At 42.0% G+C, this 18,181-nt stretch overlaps 1 protein-coding gene across 1 annotated transcript; it reads right to left on the bottom strand.

The window, feature by feature from the left end:
* Positions 1 to 397: 397 nt before the first annotated feature.
* On the bottom strand, positions 398 to 17,889 carry LOC306899397 (SH3 and multiple ankyrin repeat domains protein 2-like). The gene is made up of 3 exons (XM_079465601.1): positions 17,745 to 17,889; positions 5,404 to 5,686; positions 398 to 2,392 (listed from the first exon to the last, which is right to left on the bottom strand). Exons 1-3 carry the CDS (start codon positions 17,773 to 17,775, stop codon positions 2,188 to 2,190), a joined length of 519 nt encoding a protein of 172 aa, XP_079321727.1. The 5' UTR covers positions 17,776 to 17,889; the 3' UTR covers positions 398 to 2,187.
* Positions 17,890 to 18,181: the final 292 nt, after the last annotated feature.

Here is an 18,181-nt window from a genome sequence, read left to right as displayed (position 1 = left end):
ATGAATAGTTCATGAATACTGTGACAGTTACACTGCTTTTTATTTCACATTTATAAAGTCAATGCAATTGTTAATACAGTATGTCTGTGTGGTGAGGAAGGCGGGACGAGAGCCATGAGGCGGGGCCGGTGGCGTGAGTGAGTAGTTGGAATCAGCTGTGCGTGTACCGGACCCGCATATCTCACAGACGAGATCGGGAGCTTAAGAGGACAAGTGGCAGGACTGTTGACGAGAAAGGACCGGGCCCGGACATATGTAGAGATTGTGTTTGTGTTTGTGTTTGTGTTTGTGTTTGTGTTTGTGTTTGTGTTTGTGTTTGTCTTTGTCTTTGTCTTTGTCTTTGTCTTTGTCTTTGTCTTTGTCTTTGTCTTTGTCTTTGTCTTTGTCTTTGTGTTTTACAGCGTGTCGGGTAACCGGACCAGGATTTTCTTTCTTTTTTCCTCTCTCCCCTCTCTCATCTCTGTCACTCCTTGCGCTTCCGGCTCCTTTTCTCTCGTCTCGGGTGTCCCTACCCCCAGGCGCTGCAGCCGCCAAGACTGGGCGCCAAGAGCAGAGCCTCGAGGCTGGGCTGAGGACCAAGAGGCAGCGTGTCGGGGAACCAGACCAATTTGTTTTTCTTTTCCTCTCTCCCCTCTCTCGGGGGGGGAGTAGGTACAGTCTCGGTGGTGCCCCCGTCCTGTAAGGGGCGATGGGGGTATGAGGTGAGGAAGGCGGGACGAGTGGCGTGAGTGAATCAACACATCTCACGGAGGAGATCGGGAGCTTAAGAGGACAAGCGGCAGGACTGTTGACGAGAGAGGACCGGGCCCAGACATGTGTTAAGTTTGTGTTTATGTTTTATGGCTTTTACCAAATAACTTAAAGTTATTTGTCTTTTACTTCCGTGTTTGTTGGCTGTATATTTAATTAAAGTTTTGTTAAATGTTCACCAGTTCCCGTCTCCTTCCTTACCTTTTATGGATCTCATTATAGTCTGTTTTTGTTTTATTTTATGTGCCCCTTATCCATTAAATTTAGATTAATTGAACTTTTTTATCATACAAAAACGCATAAAGCAGTCTCGTTCTCTGCAATGAGTCCCACCTCCCTAATGCATGTCTCTAAAAGTATTGGTTGTCTTCAGGCCCCTTCGCTAATCCACTTGGCTTTATGATTAGTTTAGTCTTTTCTCGATAACACAATGATGTAGGTTGCTACTTTCATTATGTACTGCGGCCGCCAGAATGTTTATTTATATTGTAAAGGTAAATGTTAACTGCTGTCACTAATGTGTATTCATACTCGGAATGAACAACTGGCAACTCAAGGATGGGACCCATTCTCAATAAGTGTGGGGAGTGTCCGCCAGGTACAGTACAGTAAGGGGCTCGGGAGTTCAGCAGAAGAGGGAAAAATATTGATGTTATGGGACAAAATGTATGCATCAAAGTTATATTCATACCTATGTTTCATACTATGGTGCATGTTGGGGTGCACAATGAATAAGTGTGACTGTAGAACAGTTGATTCCTTGAGCTGCCAAAAATCACACATTTGCTTGATTAAATATGATGCAAATTAGTCTGGAGGGTAATATTTACAGTCTACAATGACAGAAAAAGGTAAGATAGAAGGTAAAACATGTTTATCATGCATTTCTGTGAAGTGCCCTTTGAGCATGGGATCTGTTTTATGGGTTTAGAGGGGAATTTGATCAAAAACTTTTCAGACCCTCTAGATGTAAGGATAAAGAGGGTATTTAAAAAAACAGATGTGCGCACAGACAACAAATAAATAGGAACCCATTGAAATAAGATATATATAAATATAAAAATACAGGTTTTGGGAAGTTTTTAACTTTGTTTGGACACCAGAAACAAATTGGGTCTCAAAAAATGTCATTCCTTTGGGTGGGTTTTGAGGGGTCATTGGGCTGGATATATATCTAGGACCTGGCAACCCTGTCAGTGGCCAAGCTCAGGTGGGCAGTTTTTTACTTGCCTTATGTGTAAAAATATGTTATTTTGAGCTGTGTACCTTAATAAGGTTATGGCACCAAAACTAGTATTTTAAATGTTGTTCAAATCAAGTAATGGCAATTAATTCAGTTAGATTTTTTCAAAATCAAAGTTACGATCTAGGTCTTACGTAATCTTCCTTTGGTAGCTTTGACAGGAATCTCTTCCACACACCAAATGAACAAATAAACTAGTGACAACAGACAAATAAAAGTTGTATTCCTGTGTTTGTAACGTAGTGAGATTTGGACTGACCTTTAACCTTCTCATTCTTGTGGAGGGTGATTTCTCCATCACCTTGAGGTAGGTATGGTTGAATGGCAACAAAGTGACGCCCAGGCAGAGCCCTGTAAAGCTTTCTTCTGTAGCTCTGACAATCCATTTTGCCATTGGCACTACAACAACACAACCATAGTACTTGGTTATCATACTGCACCAAAGCTATGTGATAGCAAAACATTGTTTTCACAATATTAAATAGACCAAATAAAAGAGTTAAATTAGAAATAAAATAAGAAGTAATTATTACTGAGCCACACATGCAAATGTAGCTGTTGTTTATATAATAATAATTAGGAAGTGCTGGTAATAGAGATATTTTGTTTGTTTTGGCTTTTTGAGTTTATTGTTGAGTTTATTGTTATCTCTTACATTTAATAAAAAAACAAGTTGTTTTCACTTTATATGATTGTTTGAGTTTTTATGTTTATCTTAACTCTCTGCTCCTTCCTATCCAACCCCTGCTAAATTCTGCCATTATTATTGGCAGTCATGTGGCTCATGTGATTGGTTACGTTGCAAAGTATTTGTTAGTTTATCTTCATATTGTGCGTTCTTGTCATTGTCTAGTTGCTAGGTGTAACGGGGTAGCCCCATAAGTCTATTATGAAAAATTAAGAATAAATATAGTTGGTTTGGGTGCCAGACAGGCTTTTGAATCCTGTCAATGTATATATGCCGGATAACAATTCAAAATAACCACCAGTCACAAATTAAGGTCTTGAGAGAGATTGAGTCAAACAAATCTTGTCCTTTGTTCACTTTCAACTTCAATTGGCAAATTCATTATACACAGCTACCATAATACATCTCACAATCATCAGCGGAAGTACCCTCGAGATCCACCAGAGGGCACTATAGACATTACCCAGATATTGATGTTTTACTACAAATCCCATAATCCAGTGCTTGGACTCATTTTTATATTTAAACCCTAGTTGTTCGCTCAGTCTTTGCTCAATATTGAAAGTGTCACAGTTACAGTTCTGAGCATTTTTCCTTGTTTCCTGGCCCTGTGTTTCATGGTTTTGGATCTCTTGCCTGGATTACTCTGTGTGTTTGTGTTTTTGCACTGTAATCTGGTTTGGATTGCTTGCCTGGTATTTAACCAACTGCCTGTTTTTTACTGTGTTTATGGATTTTCCCCAATAAATGACTGCAGTGGATCCTCAGTGGGTTTCTTGCGCAGTTCGTGACAACATGACAATCATTATTGGTTCATAGAATAAATTGAAAGGAGGCATTTTAGAAATCCAGACAGCTAAATTCCTGAGAGCCACCCTAAAGATCAAACAGTGTCTGGCAAATACTCCTGGAACAGGAATAGTTTCACAATTATATTAAAGTAACCTCATGCCCTGCTACAATTGTACCTTACCCTTTAAATTACAACACAATCGGCTCATGGTCAAAAGCAATAAATGATTGGCAGACTGCCCAAGCAGTTTTTTTTCAATAAACTGTTTGCGTTTATCTACCTTCACATTTATTTAATTGTGCTTATGCAATAAAATAATTTACCCGTTTCCACCATGTCTGTGTCTCCCTCCGTGTCCGGCAGAATACCGAACACACTGGTTTCTCCAATTATAGAATACAGCCGGGTCTCAAAGGGGGACAGATCGGACGTCCCAGGACCCCCACCAGTCCCAGACACACTCTGTCGGTGACTGGAGATCCTTTTTTGCTCCCACTTTTAAGTCGGACCACTTCTTTTTTATTTCGGGAACCGTCCGGTTAGCTGAACCAACTGCATTTACAGCTGCAGTCACATGCTGCCATTCCACATTTGTTTTTTTCATGGTAAAGAGTGGCCAGACACAGGTTTTTTTTATTTAGAGCGAGGAGGTGCCTTTAGTTGGGTCTCTCGAAAGAGAATATTGATTATCTATAAATGGTTAATTTAGGGGTGTTGTGCCCAACTCATTATTTACAGCTAATCCTACATATTCACTTCTTCCCAAAACTTGAAGACAAAGAAACACTTATATCTTAAGGAAGAACATGTCAACTTTAAGCAGCTTAAATAAGACACATTGTAGAAAAGATTATGATCCTGACTCACATGGAAACTCATGAGTTTACACCAGAGAGGGCTTGATTCCCCCACCCAAGACAGAGAGATAGGTAAAGTGGAAAATGTCATATGGTATTGAAAGTGACCTGTTTGTCAGTTATGGTGACGAGATGAGATGAGTGCTGCAGCATAACTACAGTTGGGAGAAAGACTGTTTCATAAAGTGGATGGGAGTCCTTCTTCATCAAGGATGATAGACATTTAGCAGACGCTTTTATCCAAAGCGACTTACATTGCATTATACTATACATTTTATATATAGGTATCTGCAATCCCCTGGGATTGAACCCACAACCTTGCGTTGTTAACACAATACTCTTACCACTGCTCTTACCACTGAGCTACAGGAAAGCACAACCATAGCTTGACAACCATTATCAACATGTCGCTGATTGATTTATCCTAATTATTTTCCCTTTCCTCCTTATTCCCCCCAAAAAAATTACTAACCTCACTATTCTTAGCTTTGTATACTGTGCTAGGCTTTAATGGACTAGTTTTGATGCACTTATGTATTTTGTTATAATTGCTTCCAATGTTTCCTTATCTGTAAGTCGCTTTGGATAAAAGCGTCTGCTAAATGACTAAATGTAAATGTAAATGTACTTTGTCCAGAGACATCCCGATGACTCAACTGGCTTCACATCTGCAGTAGAAAGGCTGCCACACCAACAAACCACTCCATAAAATATAACTGAGGCCACCACAGAGTAAAAAAAAAGGTCTTCAATAGTACTCCCAATACTCCAAAAGACCTGCATAGCCGAAATGCATTTAACCCATCCAGTGAGTAGTGAACACAAGCACTGCAAGTCGTGAACACACACAGCTATTACTGCAGTGCCTGGGGAGCAAACGGGGATTGAGTGCCTTGCTCAGGGGCATATCAGCCACTTCCTGCTGGCCCTGAGAATCGAACCTGTGACCAGGTTACAAGTCCGACTCTCTTACCACCAGGCCACAACTTCCACTGGACTATAGAATGCAGTTCATTAACACTTTTCCACACCCTGTGTAATTTATGTTTATATTGATCTAACTTTAACTTACCTTTTTTTTTTACTGCTCTGGTCTTCACCCAAACAAATGGCAGATAGCGAATAGCTGGACTGGATGGACTTAGTTCTGCACCCCATCATCTTTACATGTCTGTTGGGGTCACTTTGTATTAGCTGGGGTAAAAAACACTGACTTGCCAGCTGTTGAGTTCTCACAGTATTCACAATCAGATCGTTATCACTGTTTGAGCGAAGCAGCACTCGTGGATCCAAACGGTTGGTTTTCTGGGGAAGATGCTTCTGTCTGGAGAGTGTTGGGGCCTCATGGAACGGCACTGAAAGACAAAACATTAAGTGAGTCATTTTCATGAAACCTTTGAAACATGGGAGTGATGACTTTAATAAAAAAACACAATTCATTACCGAAAATGAACATAATATTGATAATTGTGCCAACCTTGCACAGAGAATATTTGTAACATAGCAATGGCAATTACTGCTGAAAATCTCAATACCGTAATGCAATCAGCTATGTCGGTCTATGTTTCCATGTTCTGGAAAAAAGTATGAACCACCAGATGTTCTTAAATGGAATAATAATTTGACACAATATTCATGCATAATAAAAAAATTAGGGGGTCTCCATGCTGACTTTTTTAACAGGTAAACAGCTAATATTTGATGTAACAGGTGGAATAATTATTCACTTCTCCTTCGTAGTTGGGTTGCAGGCTGGGAGTCAATAGGAGCAGATGGAATAGGGGTCCAGGAGCCAAGATTATTTCAACTCAGCTGACTCAGCTGTGCTTAAGCTGTGAGTGAAGAGCTTATTTGTAGCCAAACATGCTGCAACTGATGGACAGCTACAGTAAGCACTGAATACTTTTATCACAGTTTAGATAAATGTTTTAGCTCATTATGCTGCATCTGGTCCCCTTTCTGCGTTACGTTTTACTTAGCCTTAATGGCAGCTTAGCCTTTATTATGACGTGATTATTATAGTGTAAGATCCAAAACTATCTTCCTGTTATCCAATCTGGTGACACAAATTAGCCGACGTGAAAAAAAATCATGCCAATGTTAATTTTTAAATAGTTAACAGGCTTTACAGTATTACGACTTTTAAAGAGGTTATCAAATAAAAATTTCTTCCTTTCATTTTCTTCATTTTATTGGGTTTTTTGACATATGCAAAAAGACAATATGCAGCCATTTTGGTATGATCTGTCTAAAACTGTCATCCTGCCAGTTGTTTCTAATGGGCTCAATGCACGCGTTAATTCAACATTATAATGAAGGTTATGATGACATGTAAACTTATGAAAGCATTATTTGTCATGATTCTCGTGGTGAGACACGGAGAGAGGACCCAGGTGCAGACAGCGGGTAAGGGGTTAACAGATAATTTAATAAATAATAAAACAAAGACCCACGTGGGGGTAACATAACAAAACATGACAATATAATAACATGACAAGACTAAAACTAACTACACATAAATAAACTTTAAACATTAACACATGACTAGACTGACAAGAACTCACCACACAACCACAATGAACCAGCACAAGACAGAAGACATAAGGGCATTAAATAAGGGAGCAAATCAAGAGGGGAAACAGGTGTAGGCATTAATCAATAACGAGGTAACAAGAGGATGGGAACAATGACGAGACCGGAGAGAGTATGGAAGGCCATAAGAACAATAATTGTCTCTCTCCACATTTAACATGAGGTTCTGTCATGATCCTGCCACTAAACCAAGAGAAACATGACATGATGCAGCAGAATCATGACATAAGCCTCTCCTAAAGGAGCAGCAACCTGATGCTCCTCAAGGCACAAACAAGACAAGACAGACTGTGACAATGGCAACATAATACAACATGACAATACAATAAATCAAAACGGGCAAGCACAAGAGTCCAAGGGAAGGGGCACACAAGAGTCCAAAGGGAAGTCCAAACAAGGGCTGACACGAACAGGACAGCAGGCAGACACGAAACAGGGTAGCCGGCAGACACGGAACAGGCATGCACCGGGCTGGAATGGCCGCATGCACCGGGCGGGAATGCCCGGCGGGAATGCCCGGCTCCACCAGACGGGAATTCCCGGCTGCACCGACCTGGAATGCCCGGCTGCACCGACCTGGAATGCCCGGCTGCACCGACCTGGAATGCCCGGCTGCACCGACCTGGAATGCCCGGCTGGGGATCGGTTGCAGGCAACAGGATTCCGGCAGATTCGACCCTGGAGGGAAGATCGGCGGTCTCAACCCTGGAAGGCAGTCCGGCGGTCTCGGCCCTGAGCAGAAATCCGGCAGTCTCAACCCTGGTAGGGAGTCCGGCGGCCCCGACTCAGGAGGGAGTCCGGCGTTCTCGACCCTGGAAGGGAGTCCGGCAACCTCTAACCCTGGAGGGGAATCCGGCAGCCTCAACTGCTGCCACAACGATCCCTCTGTCTGCTGGGTCCGATCTTGGCTGGTTCATTCTGTCATGATTCTCGAGTGGTGAGACACGGAGAGAGGACCCAGGTGCAGACAGCGGGTAAGGGGTTAACATATATTAATAATAAATAATAAAACATAGACCCACGTGGGGGTAACAGAACAAAACAGGGATACAATAACATGACAGGACTAAAACTAACTACACTTAAACAAGACTTAAATTAACTTTTGACATGAACTACAAATAACTAAACTGACAAGACATGAACTCACCACACGAACCACAATGAACCAGCCAAGATCGGACCCAGCAGACAGAGGGATCGTTGTGGCAGCAGTTGAGGCTGCCGGATTCCCCTCCAGGGTTAGAGGTTGCCGGACTCCCTTCCAGGGTCGAGAACGCCGGACTCCCTCCTGAGTCGGGGCCGCCGGACTCCCTACCAGGGTTGAGACTGCCGGATTTCTGCTCAGGGCCGAGACCGCCGGACTGCCTTCCAGGGTTGAGACCGCCGATCTTCCCTCCAGGGTCGAATCTGCCGGAATCCTGTTGCCTGCAACCGATCCCCAGCCGGGCATTCCAGGTCGGTGCAGCCGGGCATTCCAGGTCGGTGCAGCCGGGCATTCCAGGTCGGTGCAGCCGGGCATTCCAGGTCGGTGCAGCCGGGAATTCCCGTCTGGTGGAGCCGGGCATTCCCGCCGGGCATTCCCGCCCGGTGCATGCGGCCATTCCAGCCCGGTGCATGCCTGTTCCGTGTCTGCCGGCTACCCTGTTTCGTGTCTGCCTGCTGTCCTGTTCGTGTCAGCCCTTGTTTGGACTTCCCTTTGGACTCTTGTGTGCCCCTTCCCTTGGACTCTTGTGCTTGCCCGTTTTGATTTATTGTATTGTCATGTTGTATTATGTTGCCATTGTCACAGTCTGTCTTGTCTTGTTTGTGCCTTGAGGAGCATCAGGTTGCTGCTCCTTTAGGAGAGGCTTATGTCATGATTCTGCTGCATCATGTCATGTTTCTCTTGGTTTAGTGGCAGGATCATGACAGAACCTCATGTTAAATGTGGAGAGAGACAATTATTGTTCTTATGGCCTTCCATACTCTCTCCGGTCTCGTCATTGTTCCCATCCTCTTGTTACCTCGTTATTGATTAATGCCTACACCTGTTTCCCCTCTTGATTTGCTCCCTTATTTAATGCCCTTATGTCTTCTGTCTTGTGCTGGTTCATTGTGGTTGTGTGGTGAGTTCTTGTCAGTCTAGTCATGTGTTAATGTTTAAAGTTTATTTATGTGTAGTTAGTTTTAGTCTTGTCATGTTATTATATTGTCATGTTTTGTTATGTTACCCCCACGTGGGTCTTTGTTTTATTATTTATTAAATTATCTGTTAACCCCTTACCCGCTGTCTGCACCTGGGTCCTCTCTCCGTGTCTCACCACGAGAATCATGACATTATTTCAGTAGAACAGCACTTCCATAAACCACTTCTGTATGCCGCAGTGTTTTCCAGATCTCTCTGCTTTAAAGGGAACATTTCAAGAAAATACGACTTTTTTGTGTTTAGTTGCTATAATTGGTTCCCCGGTTCATCTACCAACCCAGAAAATGTGCAAAAGTACAACACAGTGACTTTGGTTTGTTAAGCCTTTCTCTGAAAGCATGTGAAAAAATCTGCGCTGTTGGGGTTAGGGTGTTATACTGGCCCTTTAAGAGCTGGGACTAAGCTGAGGCGTCTCGTTCTTGTCTCTTCCGGTAAGCAGCACGTTTTTGTCAGGTGGCTCGGACAGATCCCATGTGGTAAAGGGATGCTTTTGAAGAGCGTAAGTTACTCAATTGGTGTAAAATACAAATGTATTGGGTGTTTAACTTGTAGTACCAGTATTAATATGTGGTTATTTTGTTGAATTAAGAGGGGAGAAAGTGAATCATAAGGTCCGCTTTGTGTGTGCCAGGAACGGCGAGACGCCTTGAGAGTGATTCTTTTCAAAGTATATTTCTCTTTAAGAAAAACTGTTCGCTGGTCATGTGTATGTATGTTCTGTGGAAATGTTTACAAAATGGTGTAATCTGAATGTAATCGGGTTCTAAATGTTCATACAGAGTTTTTACTTTGTTTGCTATGCTATATACAGGAAAGACGAGTCTGTCACATGCTGTGCTAGTGTGTCTGTGCACCAGTGTGAAGAAACAACAGTGAGTTGAGTTATTCATTCATTGGTATGGTTGTGTAATATGATTGTGTACAGTGTCACTGAGACAATTATTAGTTTAATGGGTAATTTATGTTCAACATGTGCGTAATATATCGACCATTCTGCGAGACCAGTACACACACAGCTGACGCTCGTTATCACTCACATGCCCGGCCTCGCGCCGTTCCCTCACGGCTCTCGTCCCGGCCTACTCGCCACAGAGACCCTGTTTCTCATTCACTTTATGTGACCCTTCTTTCTTGTTTTGTCATTGGAACCACAGGCTCACAGCCCTGGCTTTTCTGCTGATAAGGGGGCGGAGATTAGCAGCTCATTTGCATTTAAAGAGATGCACACCAAAACAGTGCGTTTCTCCTTGCAGGCAAAACTGGGCAACCCGAGCATTGTATAATAGAAGATATGTGGTGTATTTTTAGCTTCAAAGACGCATCCTGTGAACCCCTATGAATTAGAATTAAATTTGTGTAGAATTAGAAAAAAATTCCCAACCGGATAGTTCTTGGGAGGGTTCTTGCAAAAAGTTAGTGGAGAGCAGAGAAACAGCATATTAAAAATTGGGAATCCTTGAAAGAAATATTATTATTCTCGTTTTTAAATGAATACCACAAGGAAGTTGCTGCACAGAAGTTGGCAAGTTACTGACAGAGGGTTAACAAATGTGTAAGCGAATTTGCTTTCATCTATAGAGCGATGTCACTAAAGATTAACCCCTTTATTGTCTGAAACTGATTTAGTGCAGGCAAAAGTTGAGAAACTGGAATCCACGGTTGGCATCATTGTTGAGAGAAACAGTGAAAACTACTGATGAGCTGGTTCGTCTCGGCAACCAAATAGAGAAGGATTGGGTGGAAAGTAAGAGAAGATGGAGTCAAGAGAAAGGTGAGGAACAGAAGGATTTATCAGAGGAAAAAAATCTGCCCAATGGGAAACACTCGTAGCTCCCAAAGTTATAATGTACTGCAAAGGCCCATTGTTTTGAAACATTAATTTTCCAATGCCGTGATCGATACAGGAAGCACATTTTCTTTGATGCAGCGGAAAGTATGGCAGAGACTGAAGAGGAAGTATGAGCAGCTGACCAGAAGTGCTCAGACGTTCATGCTTGCTAATGGACAGAGTCAAAAAGCTCAGGGGAAGATACTCTGGGAATGTGCAATGTACAGAGTGAAACATGAGGTCACGTTCTATGTGATGAATGATGAGGATTTGGCAGTGCCTATAATTCTGGGATTTAATTTCCTTAAAGAAGCTAAAGTCACGGTTAGGATGTACCAGAGGTCAGAGGTATAAATAAGATAGCTGGTGACAAAAATGTCACAGTTCAGAGAGGTTTTATGCTTTCTTAAATATGACTATTTTCCATGTGGTCAGGTTTGGCAAATGAGAGGTTGTTCGAATGAGTTTATAATTGATTATGATCCATTATATTTATAAATGTATTATATGTATCACATTTAGAGCCAAGACATCTTCTCCAAGACCTGCCAAACGACCTAAGCCTTCTTTGGCTCGGTGTGCGTCTCATACTGTAAAAGGTTTCAAAACTAGGCTAGCAGCGTTCGAGAGTGTATATACAGGGCCGCTGCTAGCCATTTTGGTGCCCTAAGCATAATTCCATTATGATGACAGCCATTATGATATTTTTTTTTACATATACATGGCTAAAATATGCCTTAAAATTTTTAAAATTCATCAGGCTATTTTTGGTGCCCCCTCGGCACTTGGTGCCCTACGCACAGTGCGTGATGCGCGTGGTGGGAGCGGCGGCGCTGTGTATATACAAGTCACGCCCAAGGCCCTATGGCCTCGACCTCTTCAGCCTTCTTTCCCTGCTTTGCCTTTTCATTTGGATCATCTAATGCAGGAACTTCACCACTATCCTCAGCTACAAATGCAAACTCTGAAACTCACCACAACCTTTCCACAACAGCGGCGGCTCAAGCCTTGGGTAGGCAGCAGCAGATACAGTGTGTCAGCATATGTGTTCCAACATCATTTTAGTAAAGACATTTACTTGGCATCTTTGCTGCTCCCGTCGCCAGCGGTGGATTGTTGTAACGTTGCAGTCCTCCTCAAAACTGCAGTTTCCTGATTGCAATGTAATCTTTCTTTCGTTTTGGCCTTTGGAATTTACAGAGATATACTATGCCAGGCCTTCCCTGATCGGTGCAAGGAACTAGACTCTTACCTCGCAATGTTGGCTTACTTTAATCCTAAATATGGGGGCACACGATCCCGACTATCCCAGTTTATTTTCCCTTCCATCGATACGTCTGTTGCTAAGAAGCATTTCCAAAATCTCTGTAAAAACCTCAGATAAATTCCTTCCAATTACAATTCCAATCTTAAAGAAATTAGTAGATACCATACATCAGAGTTTGTTTTACGTTTATGTAAATACTTTATTGAAAGCCGTGTTTCTAACCGCTTTCTACGTTTTTTTTGCGGCCGGTAGATTTTACCACAGAATCTCTTAGTTTTAACCCTCTTAGAGATTTAGCTCTCAATGACCTCGAATTCTCACATCCTTTCATTACCATTTTTCTCAAACATTCAGTTCAATTCAATTTTATTTATATAGCGCTTTTCACAATTTGCATTGTTCCAAAGCAGCTTTACAGGGGAAAAACGAAAAACACAAAACAATTTGACTCTCTAGGCTCAGGCATTTCTAATACACTGTCATGACTTAACAATAACTACTGCCCCTACACATCTATGGTTCATTATCTTAAAGTTCCACCACTGTACTGCCCTTGCAGTGCGTATTCTTGTGCAAAGCTAGACAGCCAGTTAACATTTAAAAGTCCTCCAATAAACACACAAGGCTTGACTTTTCTTGTATTTTACTGAAGTGTTGTTTCCAGATTTTCAATTCGCCAGACCTCCGCCCAAGTTCCTCTCCACCTCAGTCAGAGGCAGGGATGCCCCTGTGCTTAGGGCCGAGGTTGCCACCCTTCTGGTGAAAGAAGCGATCGAATTCGGACGCCAGGGTTGGTTCGTGGCCATCAACCTGAAGGATGCGTACTTTCATGTCTCAATTCTCCATCGTCATCCACCAGTCCTGCAATTAGGGTTAGGGTCAGGGGCCTCTCATCTTTGCCAAAGCTCTGGGACACCTACCTGTCCACTGGAAGGTTACAATTTCGTGCTAGCGCTCACATCTGACCAGCCCAGGCCAGTCATCGTCGCTTCGCTAGAGATTGTGATGCAGCACAGCGATGTGGCGTTTTCAATAGGAACCCCATCTGTCGGTTTGACACAACGTTGAGAGACCGTCAGAAAGGGAACGTCTCGTTATGTTTGTATCTGTTTCCTGATGGAGGGAATGAGAAGTTGTATCCTTCATGCCACAACACTTGCCGTCCGCTGCAGCAGTCGAGAGATGCTCTCAGGCTCCTCAGAACAAAAGGTGAATGAATGCAGCAGTTCGGCATGCAAATTTCATTCGCCCAATTTCATTGGCCTTTTCAAAACTAGTCAGAAGATGATCGGTTCTCAAGTAAAACCCCATCTGTTGCCTCGACACAACTTCAAGAGACCAACAGAAAGGTAATAGAGGTTACATATATACATAACCGAGACGTTTTTCTATATAAACATGCTCTAGACGGATGTGTTTAACTGTTATGCCTGCATCTTGAACCGTTTGCAGCATCTCACAGTAGCACCATGGTTTTGAGACAAGCTGTGAAGTAGAAATCATAAAGAAATTTACCAAGAGCGCAGCTCATCAATAACCCTATTCGCACAGGGCGAGTATTATCTGGGGACCTTGTGTGATTTTGAAATGACCTCCACACAAGTGAAGCCTGTGATTTTACAGGTCAGCTGTGGCCTAATGGTTAGAGCGTTGGGCTTGTGATCAGAAGGTTGCCGGTTCTAATCTCAGTGCCAGCAGGTCATTACTGAAGTGCCCTTGAGCAAGGCACGTTACCCCTGATTGCTCTGCAGTAATGTGCCACTGTATAAAACTACTTGTAAGTCGCTTTGGATAAAAGCGTCTGCCAAATGAATAAATGTAAATGTAAATGTACTAAAATTGACAAACTTATTTCCTGGATATGATATTAAGGCTTTGCGTATAGTTTGTTTAGCCTATAGTTGTATATGGTGTATGATAATTGTGGCGAGCGGGCCAATGGCCAATCAGCATCGCCATGGAAACACCACAATCAAGCCTCAGCACCTGCCGATCGTTTCCACCTGCGCCTTGTCAGGCAAGGACGGTATAAGCAGAAGCAGAGGAGAAGAGAGTAATCTCGTTCTCCTGACTGAGGCTTTTACCTAATGCTTGGTTTTTCTTACTCCCACAGAGACCAGTGCCTAAAGCGAACGGCAGAGACGCACCTTCCCTGCACGCACTCCGGAGAATCATACACCGTCATACCCCCGCTGGGACCCAACAGCTACCTCCCCGTCGCTCACCCTGCACCTTTCCCAGCTTCTGGTCACTAATAAATCAACCTCCGGGGTACAAACTGTACATAACTGTGTCTGTGTTGGTTTCTTCCCGCCACATGATATATGACCCTACCTGTCAGCATTTTAGACCGCGAACGGGACAGATGATCACCCAGCGCGATTGTGGGTCTCAAATTTAACAGGAGTTTCAATGAAAATGTACAAAACAGGAGACTCCTGGCCAAAACGTCAGTGTTGGCAGGTAGAGATGCGCGGATCATCTCAAATGATCATCTCAGTGCTTGGACCGCTACTCTTCTCCATTTACATGACATCCCTCGGCTTGGTCATTCAGAAGCATGGCTTCTCCTATCACTGCTATGCGGACGACACACAACTCTACTTGTCATTTCAACCGGACGATCCGATGGTCTCTGCTCGCATTGCGGCATGCCTGAGTGACATCTCGCTTTGGATGAAGGATCATCACCTGCAGCTGAACCTTGCAAAAACGGAACTGCTTGTGATCCCAGCCAACTCAAAGATTCACCACAACCATGCCATTCAACTAGGCTCATCAACTATTACACCGTCCAGAACAGCCAGAAACCTGGGGGTGGTAATCGATGATCGGCTTAACCTCACAAGTCATGTTGCCAGCACCACTCGGTCCTGTAGATTCATCCTCTACAACATTAGGAAAATTAGACCTTTCCTATCAGAGCACTCTACGCAAGTCATAGTCCAGGCTCTTGTCTAAACTGGATTATTGCAATGCGCTTCTGGCTGGACTTCCTGCTTGCACAATCAAACGTCTCCAGATGATCCAGAATGCGGCGGCAAGAGTGGTCTTCAATGAACCGAAGAGAGCGCATGTAACTCCGCTCTTCATCAGGTTACACTGGCTCCCTGTTGCTGCCCGCATAAAGTTCAAAGCTATGCTCCTGGCCTACAAGACCACCACCGGGTCTGCACCATCGTATCTCCACTCGGTAATGCAGATCTATGTTTCTGCCAGATCAGTGCGGACTTCAAAAAAACAGCTAGTGGAACCATCCCAAAAAGGAAAAGTCACTCTTCTCTGGATCTGTTCCACATTGGTGGAATGATCTACTTGCTGCTACAAGATCAGCAGACTTGGTTGCCATCTTTAGAAAACGCCTAAAAAAACATCTCTTCCGTCAACACGTCGCTGATTAATTTATCCTAATTCTTTCTCTTTCCTTCTAATTAAAAAATAATAATAATAATTACTAACCTCACTATTCTTAGCTTTGTATACGTTGCTAAGATTTAATGGACTAGTTTTGATGCACTTATGTGTTTTGTTGCCTATGTTGTTATAATTGCTTCCAATGTTTCCTCATCTGTAAGTCGCTTTGGATAAAAGCGTCTGCTAAATGACTAAATGTAAATGTCACTCTAATCCGCTGCTTCAAACAAATCATCCACCCGCCACCCACCCGCACCTATAATTTTATTGAATCTAGATTTCTGCACTTGATCATCACATTATTCATTCCAATTAGAATTCTTTGTTTTTAAGCGTGATGTCAGTGGATCATTAATTTTTATAAGCCGCTTCTGTGACGTTAGAGCTAATTTGCGAATCTGTGATAATAATACCCTGATTTTATAAATTCTGAACTTGTACTCAGTGGTTAATGTCTACAGGTGCAATATAGATTTTTATTTGACAGGTCACTTAGTCTACACAGTTATACACAGTACAAACATGCAGTGAAATGCTTTGTTTGTTTGTTTTTCTTATTACAAAGAGTATAGCCATCGAAAATAAAGGTGCAAATAAGTGTTTTCAGAACCCAGACTACTTTGTATATTTATATTCATCTAATAAGAGGATCACAGCTTTAGTTTTTTTACAATTGCTATGAGAATTCTTTCAATTCTCCTAACAATTTTCCTAAACTCTTAACACGGCAACACACCTAAAACACAAAATTAGCAAAACTGTTAATGTCATGCTCAAAATCACACATTGTTAACTAAACTCCAACACAGTATAAAAAAAATCACAGTATCACCAAAACATTAACATGTGATCTCTACCATTTAAATTTACTTTTACATTTAGTCATTTGGCAGACGCTTTTATCCAAAGCATTTATACCAACAGGAACATTTAGTCAATCATGTCACAATGTCATAAAAAACTCTATTTGTCTCAGGTCTGCCCTCTTACTATATACACCTGTTGATTTATATAAAAGCTGGTTAATAAATGCCACTGTGTCAAAGACGAGATTTTTCTGTATTCATTCAACAGCCCACTGTATGATAGGGACCCCATGGGCCTCCAGAAGATTGTTTATCTGCTACATGCATAGTTTCCAGAATGTTTTTTTCACACTAAAAGGGAAAGTTATTACAGTACAAATGCATTTGAATTAAAAATGTCTCTTCAGGGTTATATACCTCCAACAAGTATAGCCAAATATTTGTAAGTTTGGAAACAGTGCAATATCACATTCACTATTTATCAAATTCATCTTTGGATGATAGTTAAATATGTATTTTAGGAAGAGGGGCCCTTACAAAAGGTTCATCTTATGGTAATGACTGTCCATCACTTTACATGTTTATGACAGAAGTAAACCAAGACTACGGCTGTTATTATTTGAATTGTAAATCATGATATGAACAGCTGTTCACTTTGACTTTAACCTATAAGTGAGGGTTAGAATGTGATGTTATCTGTTCTGACAAACAGTGTGAAAGCATTTTTACATTTGGCAGTAAAAGTGGTTGAGCTTGTGTGTTGAAGTTAGACATTTTTATTTGTGTGTTAAATGTATGCATTTTCTGTCAAAGCAACAAGAAATGTGTTTATTGTATAGCCTACACAGCCAGATGTTGTGATAACTGTGTTAAGAGTCTAGGGAAATTGTTAAAAGTATTGGAAAAAATGTCATTGTAAATGTAAACAACTGTAAATGAGCTGTATATAAAACTTGCTGTACATATGTAAAACCCAAAGGTCAATGTTGCTGTATAATATATTTTAAAACCCGTTTTTCACCGGCACAAATTTTAACATTGTTGTGTTGTCCATTTCCTACTGTTACATGTAATAGTAAATAAGAATTGTGAGGATAATCATTTAAAAATGCATCCTAAACACAACTACAACCGCATGGAGCAAAAATACATTTTACACCTCTTTGTGTTACGGCTGGCTGGGTCATGCGCTGTCTGATCTAGATTTATGGTCGAGCAAGTTTTCCCAAAATCAAATCATTCCGAACGGTTTCTCAAAGCACATGTGAACATCCCCATACATCTAAATACTGTGCAAATGAGCAGAAAATGGACAGACCTTTCTGTGCTGTGCAGCAGGCAGAACCCATGTCCAAAATCCCATCACAGAAAATGAAAGGAGGCCGTCGGTGTTGCGGATGTTGTGTGGAGGCACGGTAGTGAATGTTGGGCAAGATGATGAGCTCGTAATCCCTGACACTGGTGTTACTACTTGAGCTTTTCATTCCGTCTGCTAGACGGACAGCTGTGGGCTGACTCCGGGAAACAATCACGGATTATCGCTCCTCAGATTTAGATTTCTGTTCCGTAATTTATTTATTTCAACATAATCCAGCTCACTGAACTCTTTTCTTCTAAATGCTAATTGACAAGACTTTATGTAAATACCTAGAGAAGTATGTGTTCTTTTCAACCCCATATTTTATCAAGTTCAGCCTGATGGATTGCAATAAAAAAGAATCCAAGACTGAAGCATGTGACTGAATCCTGTTTCAA

The sequence above is a fragment of the Barbatula barbatula genome (genome assembly GCF_947034865.1).
Source record: "Barbatula barbatula genome assembly, chromosome: 10".
NCBI classification, from domain to species: domain Eukaryota; kingdom Metazoa; phylum Chordata; class Actinopteri; order Cypriniformes; family Nemacheilidae; genus Barbatula; species Barbatula barbatula.
The sequence above is the reverse complement of the archived record's forward strand: the minus strand, read 5'-3'. Positions and strand labels throughout refer to the sequence as shown.